This window comes from Diorhabda carinulata, chromosome 11, assembly GCF_026250575.1.
Source record: "Diorhabda carinulata isolate Delta chromosome 11, icDioCari1.1, whole genome shotgun sequence".
Lineage (NCBI taxonomy): Eukaryota > Metazoa > Arthropoda > Insecta > Coleoptera > Chrysomelidae > Diorhabda > Diorhabda carinulata.
This window is the reverse complement of record NC_079470.1, coordinates 12,894,269-12,919,314: the sequence shown is the minus strand read 5'-3', so window position 1 is coordinate 12,919,314 and position 25,046 is coordinate 12,894,269. Positions and strand designations below refer to the sequence as shown.

General features: G+C 31.0%; 2 protein-coding genes and 1 long non-coding RNA gene across 4 annotated transcripts; 2 read left to right on the top strand and 1 right to left on the bottom strand.

The window, feature by feature from the left end:
• The first annotated feature begins 113 nt into the window (after positions 1 to 113).
• On the top strand, positions 114 to 14,177 carry LOC130899211 (probable ribonuclease ZC3H12C). 2 transcript variants are annotated; one of them, XM_057808958.1, is made up of 8 exons: positions 114 to 726; positions 9,530 to 9,747; positions 10,091 to 10,339; positions 10,654 to 10,890; positions 10,946 to 11,300; positions 12,201 to 12,402; positions 12,465 to 12,648; positions 13,299 to 14,177. In XM_057808958.1, exons 1-8 carry the CDS (start codon positions 508 to 510, stop codon positions 13,543 to 13,545), a joined length of 1,911 nt encoding a protein of 636 aa, XP_057664941.1. In that variant the 5' UTR covers positions 114 to 507; the 3' UTR covers positions 13,546 to 14,177. The 2 variants fall into 2 exon arrangements, with proteins under 2 accessions (XP_057664941.1, XP_057664942.1); XM_057808959.1 differs by lacking the exon at positions 114 to 726 and adding an exon at positions 4,590 to 5,223.
• LOC130899212 (uncharacterized) lies at positions 13,287 to 18,406 on the bottom strand. The gene is made up of 3 exons (XR_009059997.1): positions 18,164 to 18,406; positions 18,011 to 18,106; positions 13,287 to 13,534 (listed from the first exon to the last, which is right to left on the bottom strand). It is a non-coding gene; the product is annotated as an uncharacterized LOC130899212 (long non-coding RNA).
• LOC130899210 (vacuolar protein sorting-associated protein 11 homolog) lies at positions 18,174 to 24,309 on the top strand. The gene is made up of 15 exons (XM_057808957.1): positions 18,174 to 18,574; positions 18,629 to 18,697; positions 18,758 to 18,934; positions 18,991 to 19,187; positions 19,239 to 19,407; positions 19,456 to 19,545; positions 19,603 to 20,056; positions 20,852 to 21,137; positions 21,196 to 21,467; positions 21,523 to 21,865; positions 21,926 to 22,067; positions 22,131 to 22,375; positions 22,432 to 22,702; positions 23,526 to 23,725; positions 23,951 to 24,309. Exons 1-15 carry the CDS (start codon positions 18,560 to 18,562, stop codon positions 24,126 to 24,128), a joined length of 3,108 nt encoding a protein of 1,035 aa, XP_057664940.1. The 5' UTR covers positions 18,174 to 18,559; the 3' UTR covers positions 24,129 to 24,309.
• Positions 24,310 to 25,046: the final 737 nt, after the last annotated feature.

Below are 25,046 nucleotides of genomic sequence, written 5' to 3'. Positions count from 1 at the left end.
TATTATCAATCCTTACGGCGATAATAACATTGATCGCAATGGAATTGATTTTTCATACTTATTTTTGGTGTTTACCTAAATTTGGACTATGGAGTGTACACTCCATAATTTGGACGTTAGAAATAGCTCTTAATGGGTTAGCTACCTATAATTATTATTAGAGTAGCAATCAATTTACTGCTTCAATTAAAAGATGGCACCATGTACGTTTAAAATAAATTAGTTTCAGTATTTTCTATTTACGTACCTAATTAAGATAAAATGGACAGTCTGTATCAATTGAAATGTCCCGAAACAAAAAATAAAGTGTGAATCAAAAATAAATAATTTTCTTGTAAATAAATTGACAACGGCGCTGTCATCGCAGTTCAATGTCGCTGTCATATCAAAAGACCAAAATGTCAAAGTGAGTAAATCTCTAACATCCCTCGGGAAACCTATTTTTGTCATTAAAACAAAGAAATTTAACAAACAACTTCCAATATGTAAGCATGGAAATAGAAAAAAATGTCAAAAACGGTTGTCGGTACAGTGCGAGTCAAACAAACATGTAAACAGTTGCTACGAGAAAACTTGGACAGAATTTCTGTGTTGTTTTCGGCCGACCTGAGTGAAAAGTGTTTTCCTCAAGACCATTCAACCGATCAAACTATTTACGATGTATTAATTAATGCACCGGATAATTCGGAAAGAACTTTGAGCCCGGATTTTCTAACTAGGCTACAGGTAAGATGTTAAAAATGATATTATTAAAACTAGGACACTAGGACGAGAATTATTCAAAACTTTAATATACGGATTTGACCTGAACAATTGGGGACGATGCTTTTACTTTTGCTCGGTTCTCATTTATATACTTAGATCCGCTTTTATTCATTTTTAATATACAGAGAGATACTTTTAAATAATTTTACATCTTTAAGTGTTTATGCTTAGCTTGTGAGCGAATGGAACCCAAAAGTTATTGAAAATAAGAATATAATCATCAATGTGTGTTTAAAAACATTATATAAATAAGTACAAATTAAAATTATCAAACCTTTCTATTATGTGGTCTTTAATAAATGGAATATGGTGAATTTATTTAGAATTATAAAGCAATCTATGTCGTAAACCTCTGATAATTGCGAATAATTTCCATTTAATATAATGATAATTTGATTCTACACAATCAGTTCTCCAATATTAACACCTTTAACTGTAATTTCAAACATAATATTGCTTTTAATTGAATTTAATCTATTTGTGATTAATGTAAAGAGGATTTACTTATAAAAATGCAGTTCAATAGAATTTTAGTTTGAATACTACCCATTTAAATAAGCAACAGAATATATTTGTATCTTCATAAGGCTTCAATTATGATCTCTGATTTTATTTATTGTACCATTTAGCAAACCTTTTCAGTTTGAGGAATTATAGCTGAAGATATAGGATACAAAAGGAGGATTGTCCTTGAATGAATTAATAGGACAATTTATTTACCTATTGCATTGTTTTTTCAAAACAATGCTGTTAAAAATGTTTGGAGTTATTATTAGATTTATGACTACTAATTAAATACAAGTGTACAGTAAATAGACTCATTCTTATCAAAGTATTGGCACACATTTTGAGGTTTTAATTTATTTATTTAAGAAATAAATGCTTAAAACTATTTAAAGTTAAATCATTGTCTACTTCTTTTTCCTCTGTTGATTTCGTGCCCTTTTTTCATAGCTAAAGTGTCATAAGTTATTTTTTAAGTACTTGGTAATCATATAGGTAAAGGCCAAATTATAGAGAAAAGAAGAACATAGCCACAAACTAATTTTCGACTAAATCAAAGTTAGAATTGACAATTTTTGACCAAATTGATCTGATAATGTTAATTTTATTTGTAGATTTAAGATAGGAATGTCAAGTTATATTAACCAATTTTTGAAGAATGAAAATATATAAACAAGTCCAGTTAATAAAGGGACAAACATTGAAAAAAATCGATAGAGTGTTTATTCAAGTTTTTATTAGTAGATTCTGATAAATATTTTGAAGTTCGAAAATATTCTGAGAGAAATAAAACGGGGAGGGCTCTGAAGAATGACTGCAAAGTTCTGACAATTCGTTTTCTGTCATTATCTTGATAATTATGGCGTTTCGGTGAGAAATGAGAACCAGTTAATTATCTGTATGAATACTGTTGCCATGGGATCACTTTTGTAGATAATGAATTGATTTTCATTTTTTATATTAACGGAAATTGGCTGAAAACTAATTTTTGAAACTTAAAAAAAAAGAATACTACAGGATTTATGCAGTTGGGTAGATTTTTTGACTTTTATTTACTGGACTTTTTAATAAAATTGTAGCCTAGCCTATTTGAAGGATGTAGCACACCTCAGATCCAGCATAAGGGCTTGAGAATCAGAATTTTATTAATTATTATAAAATTTAACAGATTAATAATTTAGATCAGTTTTAAAATATGAAATTCTATGCTGATAAATATTCAAATGTGTGTACATATTGAAATTTTACGCCGTTATGATTATCGATAAAACAACGACGACATACACACAAAGTTCAGCGACCGTCTGAAAAAATACTGGGGACCCCTTACCATACGATCATCATCATATTCATAGGCAGTAGCAGAACTCGACCCGGATCTCCGTTCTCTATCGATACGTCACTCACGAGGACATTCTCAACATAAGTACAACGTTTTGTATATTTTCTCGGTGGGTATCTGTATCTCACAATCGTTTGTTTCCAGTAGAATGTAATTGGAAATTTAACACTAGGACATCGACGAGGTGTTGTTCGAAGGACCATAATAACAGGGGCGTATCTGATTTTTATCGTAAAAAATTATGTTTACACAGTTCTTGACTAGAAAGGAAAAAAAAAACGTTCAAGTAGCCATTTTGTATGGACTAATTAACAAAATATTTTTTTTAAATATTAGCGCTTGCCACCCTGCATCATACAGTGAAAAACTCCAAGTTTTCCGTTTTTTTTTCAATTTGTGATGTAAATAATTGATGAAACTTAGAGAATAACCTCTAGTTTTGTAGGTTATTTCAATATCTACAAATTCTTCCATAAATTGAAGTTCATCTGAGCATAAGTTATTTCGGACAATAACAGAAACCATATATTTACCTTTTAGACAGTAATATAAACAATTGCGCCAAAAGTTATGACGTTCACTTTTCAAAATATTGGTGTACTAAACAACAAAAAAACATATGACATTCACATATTAATTTTTTATGGAAATAATTTTTTTTTTCAAGCAAATTTGACTGGACTATATACCTCTCATGCTAAAATATAATAAATCATGATATAGTTACTCTATATCTACATATCGATTTAAATCAGTGGAAAATTAATTCTTCTCCTCATATAAGGTAAGTAACCTATTATTTCTATATATTATTATTTCTATAGAATTGTTTATATAAATTTTATTATTAAAACCGCAAATATGTCTAAAGTTTTGCATTGAATATTCAAGATTTCTTAGTAATTTGTATGGTAAGCATCACCAGTGGGATCCCCAACCTAACCTCGCGGTAATATGCTTTACTTTCAATCGTAAATAAGTGCGGTTACGACGTAGATTGTATCTCGATATTATAGAAAGTTTGATAAATAAAAAATCTGATCTATCTAAAGCATTAATTTGTTAGCAATTGACTAAAAAATTGCATTAACAAATTTTCTCATCAATATTAATCCATATAAAACAAAATATTTCTTCTTCTTTTTCTAATCATATTAGGCAATCTAACGAACTGTCAAGCTGATTTAAAAATGGCCGCCGTGGGGTAGGCCAATCATTTTGCCGTAAGCTTCTTTGTTATTTGTTGGTTTTTAGACCTCATTTTTTCCAGTTTTATTACGAAAAACCTTTTTAACAAGTTGTTACTTAAAGAAGTGCGAAAGATCATCCCGAAAACGTGAGTTTTTTTGCGATTATACAGGGTTATGTTTGGTGTATAGTCTGTAAAATGGTTTTAAACATACGATTTTAAATTTTTTTGATGATCAAGCACAAAGCTGCTACCACTACCCGTTGAAATTAACGCCCGACATAAACTGTGATTTATTTTTTGTACACAGACTCGTATTTTGAGAGTTGATTGCTGCTAATTGTATTATAGTCTACTTGTGTTAATTTATTCATGAAAAAATATTGAAACCATCTTAGTTAAGTTTGTAATGACATTTAGTTGAATAACGGGGGGAAAACGAAAAAAATATAAGTTTTGTGAATTAGTTTTTTATCCTATTAATAATTGAGCTGTTACGTTTTGAATATACAGGGTGTGAATGAAATCAATGCTCGTGTTTTGATGGAAATTACGTTGTCAGCCGTGTTGTATCGGTCTACAATGTTGTCAAATGTATTAGAATTTCTTTAGAGATACAACGAAATTATATGAGGTATAATTCGCAGAACGTTATTTTGAGCTTTTTCATCTCATTATTTTTTTTTTTAGAAAATATCTTTTAAAATCACTATGAATAGATCAAATAACCAAATTTATAGTACGGTCATTTTAAATAATATTTCAAAAAAAACTAAATATTTCTTAAAATTTTCGATTTTTCATAATCATAAGCCGTAAAGAACAAAAGAAAATGGTTTGGAGTGGTCAAAAGTTCTATGTATTAAAGATTACAAGTATTTGAACTATTTAAATTGAAAGAATGAAATAAATTTTCGAAGATACCTCGTAACCAGCTGTACGAACGCGAACCGAACGAGTTTTAAAATAAAAAAGAAAAAGAGAGAGCAATTCATCAATTTGAAATTTCATTGATATGTTCATCGGGTGTGGGGGGAGGCACATCGACTACTCGCCTCGAAACTTCTAGTACTTTAAACTTGGCTTTGGCCGAATTTCTCGCGGTCTCGCGCTTAACGTTTACGTCGAACGTACCTACATGAAAATAACGCGGTGTCGTAACCTTAGCGGGTTTTCGAAAACATCCGGTTCGAAATTTCGAGGTAATGCTCAAACAGTGGCGCCTTCGGTTTCTTCTTTAATATTATTTGTTCGGTAAAAGTTAGTTCGGCGGAACAGTGTATGTCGCATCAGTAATTTCATTTAAACTGTGATTTTTTTCGTTTGGTGGCGACGATGGGTTCTCGTGAAGGTTTTAGATTGTCCTAACGGATATGCTGGGAAACTTAGATCCGTTTTGTGAGATATGACAGTAATTGGGGAGGTAAGTTGTTTTCTTATCTTTCTAAAATTAATTTGTAATACTTTCTCGGTCGAGAATAAACACAAATCAAGTTTTTTTTTTCATTTTTTTATAATTATCATTAGGAATATTTTTTTGTGATAGAAAAAACAACTAGTAGTCACTAGGAATCGAATCTAGAAAATATGGTGGAAGCAATTTGAAGCTTAGTTTATTGAACCCACTTTTAGGTAAAATAAATCGCTAAAAGTGACTGATATATAGTGATTTAAAAGTTAATTTTACAATTTAGTTTTATTTTAAATATTATTCCATAATAATCTGAATATTTCCTAAATTTTATTGGTATTTCATAACGATAAGCTGTACAGAACAATAGAAAAAGGTTTGGATGGGCCTGTGTTGGTTGGTCGGAAAGTTTATTTAATTTCTTCTCGACAAAATTCACCAAAAATACGATTGAATATTTTTAGTAAGAAGGGAGAAAGTACGATTTCCGTGGCGTCGCGATTTAACAGGGGATTTGGCTTAATTAGGCCAAAAATGAAATTTTTTTCGAGATATCGATACTTAAAGTTTTAATAATCAAACGTTATAGTTCAAAATTCGCTTTATTGAACAGATGGTATTCAATACTTCGTTTCAAATGAATATTTTAACACTACAAATTCAATATCAATCTCGTAATTCAATAAACAAAAGATTTTTTATATTATTCACCCTGATTCTCCAAAATTATATTGAAAAATTGATAATTTTCATCACATAAGATAAATACATGAATAATTTGATGTTTTTCATTATTTATAAAATAAAAAAAATATTTAATGATAGTTTGAAAATTTAATTAGTGATTTCGAGCAAAAAGTACGTTCTGAATGCTTTCAAAAGGTATTTATTTAGGTTAGATAGTATTTTAATGAATAACTCGTTTCTATAATAATAAATAAAAAAAAATTGTATCTAAATATCTTAAATGTGACAGTTGACAGTTTCGTTCTGTATTCACTTACATACAGAAAGCTGCGTTTTGAGTGTTCCATGTATTGAAATTGACAGCAAAACACTTTCGGGACGCTCTGGAGTAGACAACTTTAACTTCCCTTAATGTGACAGTCGACAGTTTCTTCTGTATTTATTTACATACCGAAAGTTGCGTTTTGAGTGTTCCATGTAGTGAAAGTGACAGTTCCGTACTGCAAAACACTTTCGGGACGCTCTGGAGTATACAAGTTTAACTTCCCTTAATGTGACAGTTGACAGTTTCGTCCTGTATTTATTTACATACCAAAAATTGCGTTTTGAGTGTTCCATGTATTGAAATTGACAGCAAAACACTTTCGGGACGCTCTGGAGTAGACAACTTTAACTTCCTTAAATGTGACAGTCGACAGTTTCGTTCTGTATTTATTTACATACCGAAAGTTGCGTTTTGAGTGTTCCATGTAGTGAAAGTGACAGTTCCGTACTGCAAAACACTTTCGGGACGCTCTGGAGTAAACAAGTTTAACTTCCTTAAATTTGACAGTTGACAGTTTCGTTCTGTATTTATTTACATACCGAAAGTTGCGTTTTGAGTGTTCCATGTAGTGAAAGTGACAGTTCTGTACTGCAAAACACTGAAAACCTGAAATGAAATTTCATAAGAAAGTCCAAGGACAACATATTTGCGACCCCCAAAAAAATAGATCGGTCCCAAAAAACAATTTCGGACCAACTTGTGGAAAAATATTTTGCGGTATTTTAATTAAAAACACAATGAATTACCAGACATTTCGTTGTCGTATCCGGAAATACTTATAAACCATCATTGATGCCAAATTTACTTGATGTCAATAGTTAGGTTAGGTTAGGTGTCAATAGTGATTGATTGTGTGAAAAGACGCGATTTTCACGTGCTAAACCACTTGGTGATTATCACCTGGTTATTACACAATTTATTCATAATTAATTGTTCAAGTCGAAAGTAGAAATTTCGATTGAATCGACATTTTGTATGGGAAATCCGTACAGAGACAAATACCTACCGCAGAGAGTGTGTAAAACCAAGACATTGACATTGATATATTCTTGGAACTTGGTTAAATCCAAATAAAATCCTAATATAAAAGACTGTTAATTATGTTTATAAGCGGGTATCGAAAAAATAAAAGCGTTTGAAATGATTTTGTTGACTGATAAACCCTCCCATAAACCCAAAAAATTTCGACTTTTAGAAAACTTGTTATCTACTTTTGACAAATTACGCATCATATATAAATTTTGACAGGCGTCAAATGACAGATGCGGATTGACAGTAAGACGTGCAGTGGTGGAAATATGGAGAGTAGAGAGAAGAAAATGTATCTCATAAAGAAAGAATTATAAGAAAACGTGCACCGAGAGTGATTCTATTTCTTATTTTGTCTCTAATAATATTTGGGGCCTCTTTAAAATTTACCCTGATGCTAATCCCTACCCTTATCTAACGCATTTCGATAGTTTTTCATTTACATAGGTAGAAAAGAAATTTTGGGCCTGCCCTCGTATAACACATGTGCATTATTTTGTTTTATTTAATTTTGAAATTGCAAATCGATCTGCCCCACCCTTTATAACCTAATCGATCTTGAAAATTGTTATTGTTTTTTGCATCCGCAATTAGTTTTTTACGAAATCATGTTTATTTATCAATGACGTCGAATTTTTTTATTTCAAATATAATTGCTTGTATAGAATTTGCTTAAACGCATTATATTATGTTTTTCTTGCATTTATTCGATTCATAAATATACAATCAAAATACTTCAACTATAAATTGTTTGCTTGTTTAGGTTATTCTTCTTTTTCTTATAAGTTGACTTTTGTCTATATAAATATGCAGTTATCGATATTCTGATCGAGATAATCAGATCGGCTATAAGAAGAAGAATAAAATAGAAGGTTATAAACTTTTTAATTATTGAATTAATTATTAATATATTTGTGTTTTCACAATTTAATTGAAATAATGACATTTCATTAATGAAATATATTTTCCTTCAAATAGTGACTTAACAGATTTATCCGTTTTGCTGTTTGCAAGGTGTAGCGGTTATCTGTCTAGTTATAGAAGTGAAACAATCGATAAATTACATGATGACGAGGTATGTTTCTAAATTCAATAATATAATTATAATTTTTTAAAAATATATCCGTAAAGCGGGATATCACCTCGAAGGTCAAAGACGATTGTTCATTTTCGACGACCTCACCTTTATTACAATATTTCAATTAAATATATGTTGTAACGATCTACCATTATCCCAATTTACTTGTATTCGGGACATCCTGTATAATATTTTAACTAAGACAACAATAGAATTAATTGTTTATAACGTTCGCCATGTAGAACATTTTACTTTCAACTAAATAATATATTATTCAATTTCTCTTTTACTTAATTATTCTACCAATGAAGTAGGATCTGATTATTACTTTGCAAGTCGTGATGTAAAACGTATTTTGAAAATACGTTTTATGTTTAGATAATAAAAAAATTATTATTGTTGTAATACAAACAGATCAAAATATTTGTCTTCTTATGGGAAATGTCAATGCGTTGCCAGCTTTTCATTTTATATTAATCATATTGTTACTTTCGTTTTATTTCTGATAATGCAGTCGTTACTCATTAATTTTTTAAAACTAATATAATATTCTTAAATTTTTTAATGGATTAAGAAAATATAAATTTTTAAAACGCATATATTTTATACAGACCACACGAGTAGATTACAACTTGACAACAGTGTAATCGCCATACTCGAAACTTGACTGACTGTAATCCAAATGTTTGTCAGATAATGTAAGGTTAAGATATTACTTGAAATTTATTTTACAAATCGTCATTAACTACTTAATTTGAAATAATAAAAAATTAATATTATTAAAATATATGTTATATATTAATCTTCTAAAATAGCCCTAGTAATGTAAGTATACCGAATTTGTGATATTAAACTCAATTAACATAGCACTAACATAACTTTTGAAAACTTTTTTTTTTTTAAGAAAATGGTCAATAATTTCATTTTACGTATGTTCCAAAGTGACTTTTTCAAATTCGTTGTCCTTATCTGGCAATTGATCGTGTTAATAATAATAATAATAGTGGTAACTTCACAATCATAATTTCATCGACACTATTACATATTTTCGACGTTGCTAGACTGATTATACTTAAAATTCTAATTGTAAGAAACTGTTTATGTTTACATGTGTTTTGTACAAATATTTTAAATCAATGAGAAGGTAAATTACGAAACTGTCGCTAGGTTAAGTTGACCAATGAACGTTTTTATTTCAGAAATATGTAGACGAAATCTGCGTTGAGGGATGTTTGGGGGCTGTGACGGGTGAAGACTCGAGTTACGATTCGGATTACGAAGCAGACACTCCATCTTCGGCTGTACAGGCGCCGGCTTATCATCATGATGTCTCTCGAACGACCAGCGACACCCTCGCTGCAGAATACGCCGAATACGTACAGTCCACTCCGGAAATATCAGCCGGATATACAGCCAGGTAAACACACTTATAGACCAAGGTCGATAATTTTCGATATCAAAAAAATGTTGAAATTACACTCATAGTAATAGGAAGATGATATAACAAAATGCGAAAAAAAATAATTTACGGTATCGGTATGTGAAAGGGGAAGAGTTTTTAAGGGTAAAAAACGGTTTTTCACGATTTGCGCTAAAAAGTTAAATAGCAAAGTTGTAGTTAATAAAAAGATCTCGAGGTTTTTTCATATAACCTCAAAGTTTATGCGAAAAAATCGTAATATATGTATAATAATTTATTAAGTAGAATTAAAATCAATTTCCCCGTACTACTAAACGTTTGTTTTTTTATGTAATCTTAGGGTAGAATTCGCTCTGAAATTAGGTTATACGGAAAAATTAGTACAAGCAGCTTTACAAAAATTGGGTCCCTCACCCACCCAAAACGAACTTTTAGCGGAACTCATTAAATTAGGAGCACAGAAGGGTAGCTCCTGCGACAACAGCCCCACGGAAAGTTCCTTGGACGTGACTCCATTTCAATTGGACACTCTCGAAGGCTCCCAGTTGCTACGACCCATTGTTATAGATGGCAGTAACGTAGCTATGAGGTAATTATCACTTTCAATTATAATTTTTGATTCATTCTTGAAATAATTGTGAATTTTTTTTGAAAAAAACGTCGATCAACATATTTTATAATCTTGAAAAATTGAATGTTGAAATATCGTCTGAAATATTTATATCCAATCATCTCAGAATTAAAGTTAAACCTGGCAACATAGCATACGTCACTCTAGTTTATGGCGGGAACTAAAACTATTGTTTATGGTTATATCTAATTGTCTTTTTATGTGATTTATTAGACAGTTTACGATAAAATTTTTGAAATATTTTGTTTTTAAAAAAAAATATGTGTTTATAGCCATGGAAACAAAGAAATATTTTCCTGTCGCGGTATAAAAATATGCGTGGATTGGTTCAAAGCTCGCGGTCACAAAGCCATCACGGTATTCGTTCCGAAATGGCGTAAAGAATCACCACGACCCGATAATCTGATACGGGATCAAGAGATTCTAGCCGAACTCGAGAAAGACAGACTATTAGTTTTTACTCCATCGAGATTAGTGGGAGGAAAAAGGATGGTCTGTTACGACGATAGGTACAGTCTTCAATAATAACCGTTTTAGCACATATTTATCGAACATTCCATTTAGGTACATATTAAAATTGGCGGCGCAAACCGACGGTATTGTAGTAAGCAACGATAATTATCGCGATCTGTGTCAGGAGAACGCGGAATTTCGTAAAGTCGTAGAAGAACGTATACTCATGTATTCATTCGTCAACGATCATTTTATGCCGCCCGATGATCCTTTGGGAAGATCCGGACCGACGTTGGACAACTTTTTGAAATGTCAATCGAAGAAAGGGGATCCGCCTCCGCCTTGTCCTTACGCCAAAAAATGCACTTATGGTAACAAATGCAAGTACCATCATCCAGAACGAGGACCTCTACCCCATAAAAGCGTCACGGAGAGATTGTCGGAGCACGCGCAGAGACATTTACAGGTTAGTTGATAATTTGTTAAACATTTCACTCAAAAAAAAATATAAATATAATAAATTTCATAGTTAATTGTGCATTTTTTTCATTAAAATGTTTTTTAGTGACACCAAACTTGTTGGATGAAGTTGTATGGTCCAAAAAACTAACAGAAATACTATTTATTAAGGATATGAAGGATCTACCATAATCCCTGTTCCATTAAGGTTCATAGTCCAAGAACCGTTAAGTACATATGCCTTCTGTCGTGCCCCATTCAACACTAACAAAGATCAGGCACTTTGGATTAAACCTTTGGATGCCATTAGACACTGGAAGGCACTTACAGATGTAGCGGTCTGCAATTTCATGCACCAGCTGCACTCCGGATGCTCATGGTGTGGAGATGGCGTCTTAGGTGAACGTGTCCTATCATTAGTCGGTTCTGAGCCCATTGAGAATCATTGAGAATGGTTTTATATTGCTTTGGACGCTTCCCAGTCATCATGGTGTTCCTCATTGAGTGATTTCACCAGGGGTTGTTTCTAATTAGACAGTTACATTTGAAAGGTTTTTGTAGAAAAGTGTTACGTGATCTGGGCCCTTATTCGAATGTGTCTGTGGTCCAACATCGAGACCTCCAACGACACCAACCACGAGCTCAACAAATTCATTTTATTCCTGGAGTATTCCACTAGGATATGGACTTGAAACATGACTCCTTCGTCCACTCAACGGTTGATGTAATTGAAATATCAGTTGTTTAGTAGAGTTTTTCGAAATAGCACTTCTGCCAACAAGTTTTTCTGTTTTCTTACTCTTCCAAAAAAAACTCAAATGATTGTTTTGAAATTTTTAGACCCTAAACTCCATATCACTTAACCGTTAAAATTACTTTTATGTTAAATATTGTAATTTTCTTTCAGGCTAGGGAAGGTGACATTCGTAAAACACCATTAGGTCGTACTCGTTCGAACGTACCACCCGCCAAAGAACCTCAACACGCCGTCGTCTCCAAAAGTCGTAGCGTGGACAACGTCGGTGCTTCCTATATAACTCCACCTTCACAACATTCACTCCAAGAAAATTTGCACAAGAAATTACAACGACAACTTACCCTAAATCCGGGTAAATTATTACAACGCTTATCTAATTAATCTAAAATGACTATATTATTTTTTATTTTGCAGGTGCGGATCCTCGACTAAATGTCAGATACCCAGGAGTATCACCAAGCCAGATTTCGACAGGACAATCGACTTCGCCATTCATGAGTCCTCCACCAGGTTGGGACGTACATCAACACGTGACTAGAATCGCCTCGGCACCTGATTCTTATAGACCTTGGCCTCCACAGCAACATCCCCAACATAGGTGAATTTTTAAATATACACTGACCTACAAAAAACAAATTTAATATATCGAAATATTGAATAGTTTTTCACTTAATGCTGTATTTGATGTGTTTCTGCTTAGTGGGTGGATATCTTCTTACTGAATTATTTCCCAAGCTTCCTCAACATGATATAGCCCCACTAAAGTCTTGAATTCATCAACCCATGACCAATAACATTCCATATGTTTAATCAGAGACAAATCGTTCTTTTTTCATCAGTCTTTTCTTTATCTATTTTTTTATTTCATCTTTTTTGTCACTCTTTTTTCATATTCCATCTTTTTCACCTGAATTTTACTTCTTTATCCATCCAAATGTTATAATTAGTCTTTATATTATTTTGATTCTTCTTAATTTGGTCTTTGTAGATATTTCTTTTTTTATTTATGTCTCATAATGTTGCAGTTTTTCCGTGCCGATTCTTATATTCATCTTGGTCTCTTCTTCTCCTATAATCCTGCTACCATTGGCACTACTATCCTCAACATGACATAGTCCCACTACAGACTTAAATTCATCAACCCGTAACCAATAACGTTCTATATATATTTAATTAAATATAAATGGAGCTTCAAACAGAATTATAATGAATATAAATAATAATTACCCGTTATATCTTTTTATTTAGACATATGCAGAGAATATCAAGTTGTTCGGATACACAATTGAACATGTGGCCTCCTGTTTGGTCTCAAGGTGGTACGCATCACTTATCCGGCAGTTCTCCCGTCCAAGAGGACCGTAGAAAATTGCACTATCATCTAGCAGCTATCTTTCCCGAAGAACAAGTCACTCAAGCCATGCAGATGTATCCGGATGAGACGAATCCTCAGAAAATTTGCGCCGCCATACTTAGTATGTTTCCTAAAACGTAAGATGTATATGTATGGTGCCAACATCTTAATAGTGTCAAATTTCGAATATTATTCGAAATATTTCTTTTATTGTTATAATGGAACAGAAATACTCTTGTGAAAACGATCCTAATTTGATATTAACGTTTTTATGCTTCAATTTGTGCTCGTCTTTTCTCCTTAAATTCGAAAACTTATTACAAGGACCTTTACCAAGATTCCATTTAGATGGTTCTAACCTCGTTAATTTTTTTTGTTAACAGATAAATCAGCAATCAGAATCAAAAATATTCCAAAAGCTAATTGACCGGCATATAACTCAGCCAAGGGCACAATAAGGGCTCTAATATTTCATTTAAAATCTATAAGGAGTCGTTTTTATCCTTGTGGTTCTAGTAATGGTTATATTAGAGGATTCTCATGCCCCTTTAGTCGTTTAATATATCTTCTGCTATGCTTCTGGATATCTTCTGTGATGTACTGTATGCCAGGATCTTTGTGGAGGGTATCGTTAGACACATACCACCTCTACATGAAGTATTTTACATTGAGACTTTTGGAGGATAGCACTTCCTTCTCCAATCTCCTTCTAACAGGTTTAAGTTTTGTTGGAGATAAACTGGATCTTCGTGATTGGATAAAACGACTAAAAATGTTCCTGTTACAGTATTTTTTGCCTGATATATGTAGTAAGTAAAATAATGGACCCAGAATGCTGCTCTGTGATACTCCAGACTTGATCTATTGAACTTCTCCATTGATTCTGGTTCTGAACTGTCTGTTGGCTAAGTAGACTCGAATAATTTGAAGTGACATTTATTTTGAAGGCGTTCGTGCTAAACCTTATCATATACTGATGAGAACTTATTAATTTGTAACATGTCACGATAAATTTTGCTAAATAGTTTTCAAATATTCCTCGTATATACTAAAATATGTGATACTCATATTTCTATCTGTGATATGGTGGCGTGTTGAAAAGTGGGTTAAGGTTCCATACTATTTTCAAAACCTATTTTGAGTTTTATAAATTCGAATTATTAAAAAAAATTACCGAGTATTTCTCAATTTTAAATATAATTAATATTGTTTATGTAGGGTTTTTTTTCATTTTAGGTCTATTTTGTTGTTATTTAGTATATAAAAAAAGTTATAAAACGACAAATCCACAAATTGAATGCATAATTTATAATAAAAAAAAAGAAAAATCAACATTTTTGTATATAGAACAATTTATATACAGTTAGGACTTCCTTATACATTTCTAGTATTTTTTTTTTTTCAGATTGTCTTCCAACTTTGAATTTCCATTAAAGTTGACCCTTCTACAACTTAGTGGATATGTTTGTTCAATATTCTGGTTATAACTTTTTCCCATGATTTTCTTGATCTTGAATAGGTCGTTCTTTCTTCTTTGTCACTCCCTTTACCTTTTTTTAATATTTCATCACTGTCACCTGAATTTTATTTATTTATCGTTCTTTATCATTCATCTTTTGTAGTCTTGTTACCAGTTCTTGTGTTTCGTCTAATTTGTTTGCATTTAAATCCATCGGATTCCTTTTGTACTATCCCCATGGATTGATAACAAAGTTCAATTTTAATTTGTATAATATAAAACATCAACAGTCCTTCCATAGGTTCATATTGTGTTTTATTTTTGAAAGGTGATGCTTCGTTTTCCTTGGATATTTTAAAGAAAATTAGTAGGCATCTATTTCATGTTAATATTGGATAAAAATCTATTCAACTCAACATGTTTTATTGATATTGTTACTTTAAAATCGTTACAAAATTATTAATAATTTTTTCTAGATAGATGAACTAAATTTTTTTATTATTATACAAAAAATACAATTATATGATATGAGATAAATGTGCCAATCGAAATACATTTTTATAACAAATTAGTTGAAAAATATCAATAGAATCTTATTTAATTAATTTAATATATTTAATACTCAGACTTTTTTGTTATAAAAAAATAGAGAACTTTTGGCACAAAAATTTAAATAAATTGATAAGAAAAACCCTTAATTTAGGCTTAGAGAATGAAAGAAGAAAAAAAAACAACTTCATATTGAAGGTTATTAAAAAAATGCTTTTGAATGATCATAGTTTTTATTGTAATTATTAATTTTTTTACACCGATAAGTTGATACTATGTATCTCTAGTAAAATTGTTGCAATTTCTGAATTATAGTATAGTATATTGGAAATTTTATTTGTATATTCCTGTAGGAAAATACATTTAAAATTTATTACTAGCCTTGTAATCGTAAATTATAAATAAAATATTTACTAATACCTGATTTCCTTATGGTACAGAGCATCTAGTATAATTTGGTTAAAGAAAATCAATCGCAGTGTTAAACTTATATTTTCCTTTAAAAAAATCTATCATAGGAGGGATACAACAACAATTGTCATTAGTCAAACTTAACGTTATTCAATATTAACTTTAGACTAGATCTGTTTGTTTTGATCAAAATAATTAAATATATCTATTTATTATTCTTTTTAGTGACGTTTGTATATATTTTTTCAGTCCAAAATGAAGTTTTTTTACTTTTTCTATGTCTAATTGTAAGTAGAACAGATGCTAAATCGTCTCCACTTCTCAGTTACTCTCTTTGCAATAGTTGTTTGCTGTCACTCTCCATTTCTACAATGTCCATTGATCACTTTAAAGGTCTTCCAGATTGAGTGTTCCATTTTTCGTTTCCTCTTTTTCAATTCTTGACCAAATCAGTTTAGATGTTGTGCAATCATTTCTGTTTCTTGATGTTTAGCTGTGATTCCTGTGTCAATATAATTTTTCAACAATTCTTTTTGGTATTATTTGTATATATTCTATTGATTTTGCTACATATTTACAGTATGGCTAAAAATTGAGATAAAAAACATCAAAATGCAATAATCGGTTCAAGGTAAGGTTAGTACAAACAACTTCTACCTAGATTAATTCTGGTTTACTCAGAGTTCTATTGTGTTACCAAATTTAGAAACTTACTCATTCCCCCTCTCATCATATTTCCTTTGGTAGCTTATTTTTCACTTTTTCTTTGTCTAATTCTACTACATAGGTAGAACAGATGCTCAAATGTCTTTTCTTCTCATTCACACTCTTTGCAATAATTGTCCAATGTCATTCTGGAATCTTTTACAATCTCCATTGATCACTCTAAAGATATTCTCGATTGAGTGTTTCATTTTTTATTTCCTCTTCATCGATCATTGACCAAATCACTTTGGATATCATCTTTAAACAATTTCATCTGTAGTAGCACTTTCAGCATACTCTCCTCTAGTTCCACTTTTTACTCTAGATTTTTCTTTCACATCATAGTATAGTACCGGTACCCAGTAGAAGCTTATTTCAGTGTCATAAACCCAGGAACGTGCCTCTTGGAGGCTTATTGCCACTTCCTGTGTGAATTTATTAGATTAATAATCGAAATGAAATTCACTTAAAATTTTTTTAAACATAAAAAAGATTTGATACACAGTAACAGTTAATGTATGTACAATTTTTTTAAAGGAAAATTGAAGCAATAATTCATTATATACAAAATGCTTTGTATTCACAAACATCGTACCGAAAACAATGTAATTAGTTTTCCACAAAATTCAACGAAGTATTATTGAAATTTATATCGAAAACTTTGTTTTTAATGCCCTAGGAATGGATATTTTTTATGATTGTGATTTTTTATCATGATTTACAGCTGTAGCTAAATGAAATTATTAAATTAATTTAACTTTGTTGCATTTTGTAGAATTAATTTTTTTATTAACCGACCAGTCTGGGGGAGAATATAATTTTGTAAAAATTACTTACCCTACGTCCTAGAAGGAGTTTCTATGTCCTCTTAAACTGTTTTTAATAATTGTTGAAGTTTCGTATGCACCTATGTGTTGTTTAGTATTGTTGCATATTGCATCTATTGATGATAATTATTAGTTCATAAAAAACTGTGTGAATTCTGTTGGATGTCGATACATTCATTTTTTAATACTTTTCTACCTATTTTCGAAATTATTAAATGTTTTATATTTTGAACTTTAGATGAATGTTCAAGTGTCCAGTTGTTAACCTTTTAATTAATTATTTATTTTTATTTTTGAAATATAATTTTAAATATATTTGTTGTTTTATTACAATCCTCTTTACAAAAAACACGAATTTTACACTGTTTTTATCTATGTGATAAAATATAAATTCGAAGGACCTGAAAAATAACTAAATAAAAATCCTGAGCAGCAGGATAAATTTTAAATATCTATTTAAGTGCTTAATAATTCCTGGAAAGAAACTTCAATTTGAGGAAACAAAATCCAAATCAATTCAATCCAAACAATATTTCATCAAAAATACATTTAAAAAGAATAACAATTTTTTTAGAAACTTATAATACAACATAAGGAGCATCATGGAGTTGCCCCACAGTGTACGTTTTGTAATAAAAATTTCTTTTGTCTCTACCTTAAGAGCGCTCCCAAACACTGAGTAACTTATTCTTAGAGCAGGATTTCCTGGTAAACCTGCGTCTATGACTCCAAGTTCCCAGGGGGCACACGGCTGAGAAAAAAAATATCTAGAAATAAAAATAAATAGCAATAACTTAACATCACATACTGTACACAGTTCATGTTTGTGGGTGTGACAATTAAAACTGCTGCAGCAATGGCGATGTTGAAAATGTTTTGAAATAGTTCCATTTATTACTGCTCATAATACAAGACTTCTGTAGCTCCTTGAACAATGTAATTGCCTGTAAATATCGAGGATTCCTTCGAATCGAGCAAATAATAATATAGTCATACTAATTTACAGTGAACAGTGCTCTTTATATCCATGTGATATATATTTAACGAAGACGTATTGTCATTCTAAATTAATAATAATAAACAAATAAGCGCCCTATTTTAGTAGGTTGAATGCTCTTTTATCCAAAACAGAAGAAGATATTGACAAGTGATTAGCAGTGGGTGTAGAAAACAATAATAAATATTAAAAAAAATAAATATAATTATGGCTTTTTTAGAGGTAAAAATAAAACATATTACAAATTTTAAATGGTAATACTTATACAATTTTTAGTGGCGGAAGTTTCCATTTTTTAATTTAATAAGTAATGTAGACGACGGAAAAATAAATAATTTCTTTAAGGTGGGTATAGATAGTGTTGCTTTAATAATAAAATGCTCCTTCTATTTGTTCACCTTCTAGGAAACAAGAATAGTAACAGCTTCAAGTGGTAATAATTATCTTGTATTCAGTGATACTCTTGGTCAAATATACTTAGTATCACGAACATGGCAAATATTTGTAACTTTCAGGGCCTATGAAATAAGTACGGAATTAACTTGGCAAATAAGAAATTCTCCAGTGTTAGTAACGATTGGCGTAAGCTTTCGGTATATAAAAATTAGCTTCTTATAAATATTCCTTATTGTTATTAGCAAGATGAACCGGGAATAAACCCAGTGATAAAAGTTTGGGATACAAGTAGATTGGATAGAAATGGTTCACCATATTGTTGTAGAATTACTAGAGCTATCCCTGGAAATAGACCAATACAAGCTAATGTTTTATGTGTACATGATAACTTGCAAATTATGGCTGTAGGATTTGTGGATGGTTCACTCATTATTTATAGGTAAATATACTTTATTTTGAATATTCTTCTACAGTTTATGAATGTTTTTAGGGGCGATATTACTAGAGATAGAAGTTCCAAGCAAAAACTTCTTAAAGCGGCAAATTCAGCTATCACTGGTTTGGCTTTTAAAACAACTGCTTCTAGTATTCTGCTTTTTGTTGCCACTGAAAATACAGTTATTGTTTATAACATTACACATAAAGACAAGGAACAAAAGGTAAAAAACTATCAAATTTTCAAACAAATTTTTCAATTTTCTTTTTAGTATCATTTGGATAACATTGGAAGCTCAAAAAAATGTAGTGTTTTAGCAGATTCTGTTCAAGAAAGTCATTTTATGATAGGCAGAGATGATGTAAGTACATTTATTTTATCCGATTCATTCACCATTACTGCAGTTTGTTTTTTTCAGGCCGTTTATTGTTATACATCTGATGGTAGAGGACCGTGCTATGCCGTGGATGGTGAAAAGATCATGTTGGAATGGTTTAGAACTTACCTTATTATTGTATCAAAAACAACTCGCTCGGCAAACTTAACAACTATGCCTTCAGAATCTTCTGTTAGTAATAGTAGCTCTGAAACCAATCTTCTAACTGTGTTAGATATACATAACAAATTTATAATTTTTTCTACAACTATGCCTAAAGTTAAAGCTATTCTCAATGAATGGGGATCTTTATATATTGTCGATGAAAATAACATGGTTTATCATTTAGATGAAAAAGATTTACAATCCAAACTTTCTTTGTTGTTTAAAAAAAATTTGTATGATATAGCAATCAGGATAGCTAAAAGTCAACAATATGATTCCGATGGTTTGGTGAATATTTTTGAACAATATGGTGATCATCTATGTGATAAAGGTTCGTATATTTATTTATAATAATAGTAATAAATTGTCTTTATTGGTGTGATATGTGTACAAAATACAATTTACAAATTTCATGCAACACAATTTAAGGTTCTAAATACAGTTAAATATGTTAAATTTCTTTGAAAAAGTGCATATTTATACTGAGGCTGCTTCTGGATCTGCACAATCAAAATAATGCAGGACCTTAGTGTAATCAGCATATTATTGAATTGATTGAGAGTGAGAGACACTGTCATATATATTAAGGATATATACGAGGGCTCACCATTGAACCCTTTGGCTCACGAGAAACTATTTTGCCAGTCTCAGATGAACTCTGATCCTTGCTAACTTTCTGATTTCTTCCTTTCAAGTAAAACCCAGAAGTTGTTTCAGCTTTGCAGGAAGATCATCAAATGCCTTGGAGTAATTCTAAGAGACAGATATGACAGCTTTCTCCTTATCCAATGCTCTTATTGTGTTGTCAGTGATATTTAACATTGCAGTTGCTGTGCTATTCCCCTTAAGGAATCCTGACTGATGCATGGGAAGATTATTTTCAAGTATAAAAGAGTTCATCTGAGTGCACACTGCTCGTTCGAGGACTGGTAACAAGGTGATGAATGGAGACTCCATAATAAAGCTAAACTGACATACATGGGATTTGTTGAATACACTCAGAAAGTACTTGATCTCATTGGCTTTTTGCAAACTTGTAGGATGTTTTGAAATTGGACTAAATATTCATATTTCTCATATTTAAATTATGTATTCAACAGAATTTGGAAACTAAATTTCTTTTTAGGTGATTTTTCTGGTGCGGTGGAACAATATATAAAAACTATAGGTAAACTAGAACCGAGCTATGTGATTCGGAAATTCTTAGACTCACAACATCTTGAAAAACTCACTATGTACCTTCATGCGTTACACAAGCAAGGTCAGGCGACAGAAGATCACACCACGTTACTTTTAAACTGTTATACAAAGTTAAACAACACCGCAGCACAATCAGATAGTTTGAAAGAATTTATTTTATCTAGAGATGGTGATTTTAGTTATGATGTTGATGTAGCTATTAAAGTATGTCGGTAAGTTATACCTAAACTATTATTTAATTGCATTTAATACAGTAATGTTTGTTTTCAGACAGGGTAGTCCAGCAGAAGCTTTAATGTTAGCAAAGAAACACGAAAAACATGATTGGTATATAAAAATTCAAATAGAAGATCATCAAAAGTACCTTGAAGTTCTAGAATATATATCAAATTTGAAATTCGAAGAAGCAGAACATTATATGCGCAAGTACGGTTCAATTTTAATAGAAAATGCCCCTAATGAGAGTACCCAACTTTTAAAAAGATTGTGTAGTAATTACAAGCCTCTTAATAGTCCTGTAGTATCAGAAGCTATATTGGAAGGTACTAAAATAAGTGTTTAGTTGGTATTTTATTGCTTTGATTTTATTTTCTTCAGGAACTTTTGATGTTACTGTTAGAGCTGATCCAGAGGATTTCATTCACCTATTTCTGAATCATTCCGAACGTCTAGTGGAGTTTTTAGAACATTTAATGAACGAGGACTGTCATCTGAGTACACCAGTATATAATACGTTATTAGAACATTATTTACATGTATGGGCCGGTTTAGAAAACGTCGCCGAAAAGAATAGAATTTCTCAAAAGATATTAAAATTGTTACAAAATCCTGATGTCAAATATGACAAATCTCAAGCATTGGTGGTTTGCCATATGCAATCGTATAGGGAAGGAATTTTATATTTGTACGAAGAACAGAAATTGTATCAACAAATATTAAGGTGAGTCATAGATATATCATTAAAATAATAAGATCTGTTTTAAAAAGACATATTATTTAGGTATCACATCAGTAATAATGACCAGAATTCTGTATTAACGTGCTGTAGAAGATTTGGGAATCAGGATCCGTCACTTTGGGCACAAGCTTTTTGGTCTTGCATTAGGGATAGCAAAGATCCATCCCCAGAACTATTGAATGAGGTAAACTAATAATAACTAATCCTACAATTACCAGATTCTAAATTCTACCATTTTTTATTACAGGTTTTGACCGTAATAGCAAAGGAGAAGCTCTATTCTCCCCAACTAGTCATAGATGCCATTGGTACAGGAAATGCAGAAATCACTTTAGGTCACATCAGATCCTACATAACGAACGAACTAGAACAAGAGAAAATGAAAATTTTAGAAATCGAGGAACTCACATCGAGTTATCGTAAAGACACAAAAAATTTGAAAGAACATTTGGAAAAACTTAAAAGCGGTTTAATCGAAATAAGAATATCCAGGTTATAAGGGAACAATTTTTATTTAAAACGATTTGTTTATCATTATATTGTTTCAGATGTGCTGCTTGTCATCATTCTTTAGACCTTCCAACTATTCATTTTTTATGTGGACATAGTTTTCACCAACACTGTTTTCAAAGCTTCTGTGACGACGATCACACGTGTCCAACGTGCCAACCTGAAAACAAAGCTCTTGTAGAATTACTGAAAGCTAGAGAATATGATAAGGATTTGCACGAGACGTTCCATTCACAATTAGAAAAAGCTCACGATGGTTTTTCGGTGGTAGCCGATTATTTAAGTATGGGCGTTTTTAATACTTATAAGGTAAGCAACTGCTGGCCTTTAAGGCACACTTTTTCTCATCGAATCTCCTTCTTCAACGAGACTTTTTGCTTATCTTTATTCCACTATACTTTTTCAATTGTTTTCTACAGGTTATGATTGATTTTGACATTTTACACTCCCAATTCGGTTCTATTTCTCAGCATTCGATTCTTTTTGTATATTTATATACTTGTATCATTTCAGCATATCCCAATCATCTGAATGTTTGAGACTTTATGAAACTTTTTACTTACAGGTGTTTATAGAGATTATCTTCTCCAAAGTGATTCATTTTATTTTTATTCTTACATAACCAGTTTTGTTTAATCTTCCTCTATTAAAATCCATGTTACTGTTGGTCTTATTGTTCGAAATAAATTTTGTTTGCTCTAAATGATAACTCCAGTTATATAATCAACTTACTTAATGATTTCACTTCTTTTTGTTATTCTTTTATTTATTTCAGTCCCTTCTTTGTTTCTATTTGTCAGTGTTGCTCCTAAACATTCGAATTCACCCAATTTCTGTTCATCGTACAAATACACAGTGCTTAGGATTTGTCATATTTGACATCAGGATTTTGTAACATCTTTTTGGACTTTTTATAATGCCTATTCTAGTCTACAAAATACTATTTCTATTACATTTTTTTGTTATCAAAGCTAAATCTTTTGTATATGCAATTATGTATTTTAAACCCTAAATTTCTTTGATACAGTTGGGTCCCTTCTTACTCTTGACTCACAATTTTTTTTGGAGGTTCCTAGTAGATTCTATAGCCTCCTACTGATAGACAAATTTATCAAGAACATTTTTTTTGTAGATTATAAGTGATGAAACGAAACAAAGGATTTTGGACGTTCCCGAAAACAATAATAATCCAAAACAAGCCAACAAGAAAATCGAGGATGATATTTTGAATTACGGTGGCGGAGCAGAAGCTCGTCTAAGACAATTAGAGGTTAGGAGTAATCCTAGACCAGCGCCAATTGCCGAAGGACGAATGAGATTACAAGAAAACAGGTTTGTTCTAGTATAAACTGGCATTTTTTATGATTTAGAAAATAAGTTATTGCTATAGTAGAATTAATAAAAAGGGACAAATAACGCCATCATGATTATGAATCGGCAAAACAAGAATTACCAAAGTACCAACATTTTTGATTTTTTTAATAGGACCAGCTTCACGGTCTGTACCACTGGACGAGTTCTTGATAATATCTTGATATTTATTGATAATTATTTCAGGTATAGTTCCTCATTGGAAGCAAATATGACTAAATTTACAACAAATACCATAGAACCAAAGAAAGGTGCATCATCTAATCCTTTTGAAGATGATTATGATGATGAAAAAGATCCATTTAGAGATGATGATGATTCCGATAAAAATAATCCTTTCAACGAAAATTACATAGCGATGTGATGAATTATTCCGTGTACTGCAGCTTTTCTTATTTTTTCTTTTATATATTTTTGTAATATTTTACAAAGTTATATTATTTATTACAGATCACCATGTTAATATTTTTATTTGATTGTATTTGTGATATGTACTTTCTAATGTCCAATATTTTCTTTTTTGAAAATTAAAATACTTATTTCAATCATTTGTTTTCTTTCCTCCTTTTCCTTTTTTTCGACTACAATTTCAATTATCTTACCTATTATTTTTCAAATAATACTGCCACCATGTTCTCAATGTTCAGAAAGTAATCTAGATTCTTTGTCTAGTACAGTAACTTAGTCATTCGGATATTGGATCTGATGATGCGATTTGATAAGATCCTTTCCATAAAGTACCCCCTAGACCATAAATTAAATTGATAATCGCAACTGATGTGGCGTCAATGTTTTATTAATTATCGTTGCTCCATGATTCTTTGTTTGTGAACGGTACAGATCAAAAAAGTTTTGATACATTATTGGAATTAATTCCACCTGACAGAAAACAAACAAGACATTGTAATACATCCTGCAATTTTAGCTAATTACGTTTTTAGTTTCTAAAAACAAATTTATCAATTCAATATGAAAAATTATAAATTGCGAGTTTTATATCGGTTTCACTACTTCTTTTACTTTTAATGGCTACTTTAATTTAAATTCTTACAATTACACTTTCTTATTTATATATAAAAACTGCTCAATTTGCACAATCAACGTTAGGGTTAATGAATTTTAAGATTACTGAAATTTTTTGATTTTTTAACATAAAAATACCTTATAACTACTCATTAATAATTATTATAAACCTAAAAATTATTTCACCACTGAATTGTGGTCTATCAACAGTGAAAAACTACGAAGTTAAAAATTACAAACGGAACGTTTGGTAACTTCG

Coding starts and splice junctions, on each gene's coding strand:
- LOC130899211 (XM_057808958.1), top strand. CDS start 508: ATGTCAAAAACGGTTGTCGGTACAGTGCGAGTCAAACAAACATGTAAA. Junction 9,748..10,090: donor TCAGCCGGATATACAGCCAG/GTAAACACACTT, acceptor ATGTAATCTTAG/GGTAGAATTCGCTCTGAAAT. Junction 12,649..13,298: donor CAGCAACATCCCCAACATAG/GTGAATTTTTAA, acceptor CTTTTTATTTAG/ACATATGCAGAGAATATCAA.
- LOC130899210 (XM_057808957.1), top strand. Junction 18,935..18,990: donor CAGTGTTAGTAACGATTGGC/GTAAGCTTTCGG, acceptor TATTGTTATTAG/CAAGATGAACCGGGAATAAA. Junction 22,703..23,525: donor GCGTTTTTAATACTTATAAG/GTAAGCAACTGC, acceptor TTTTTTTTGTAG/ATTATAAGTGATGAAACGAA.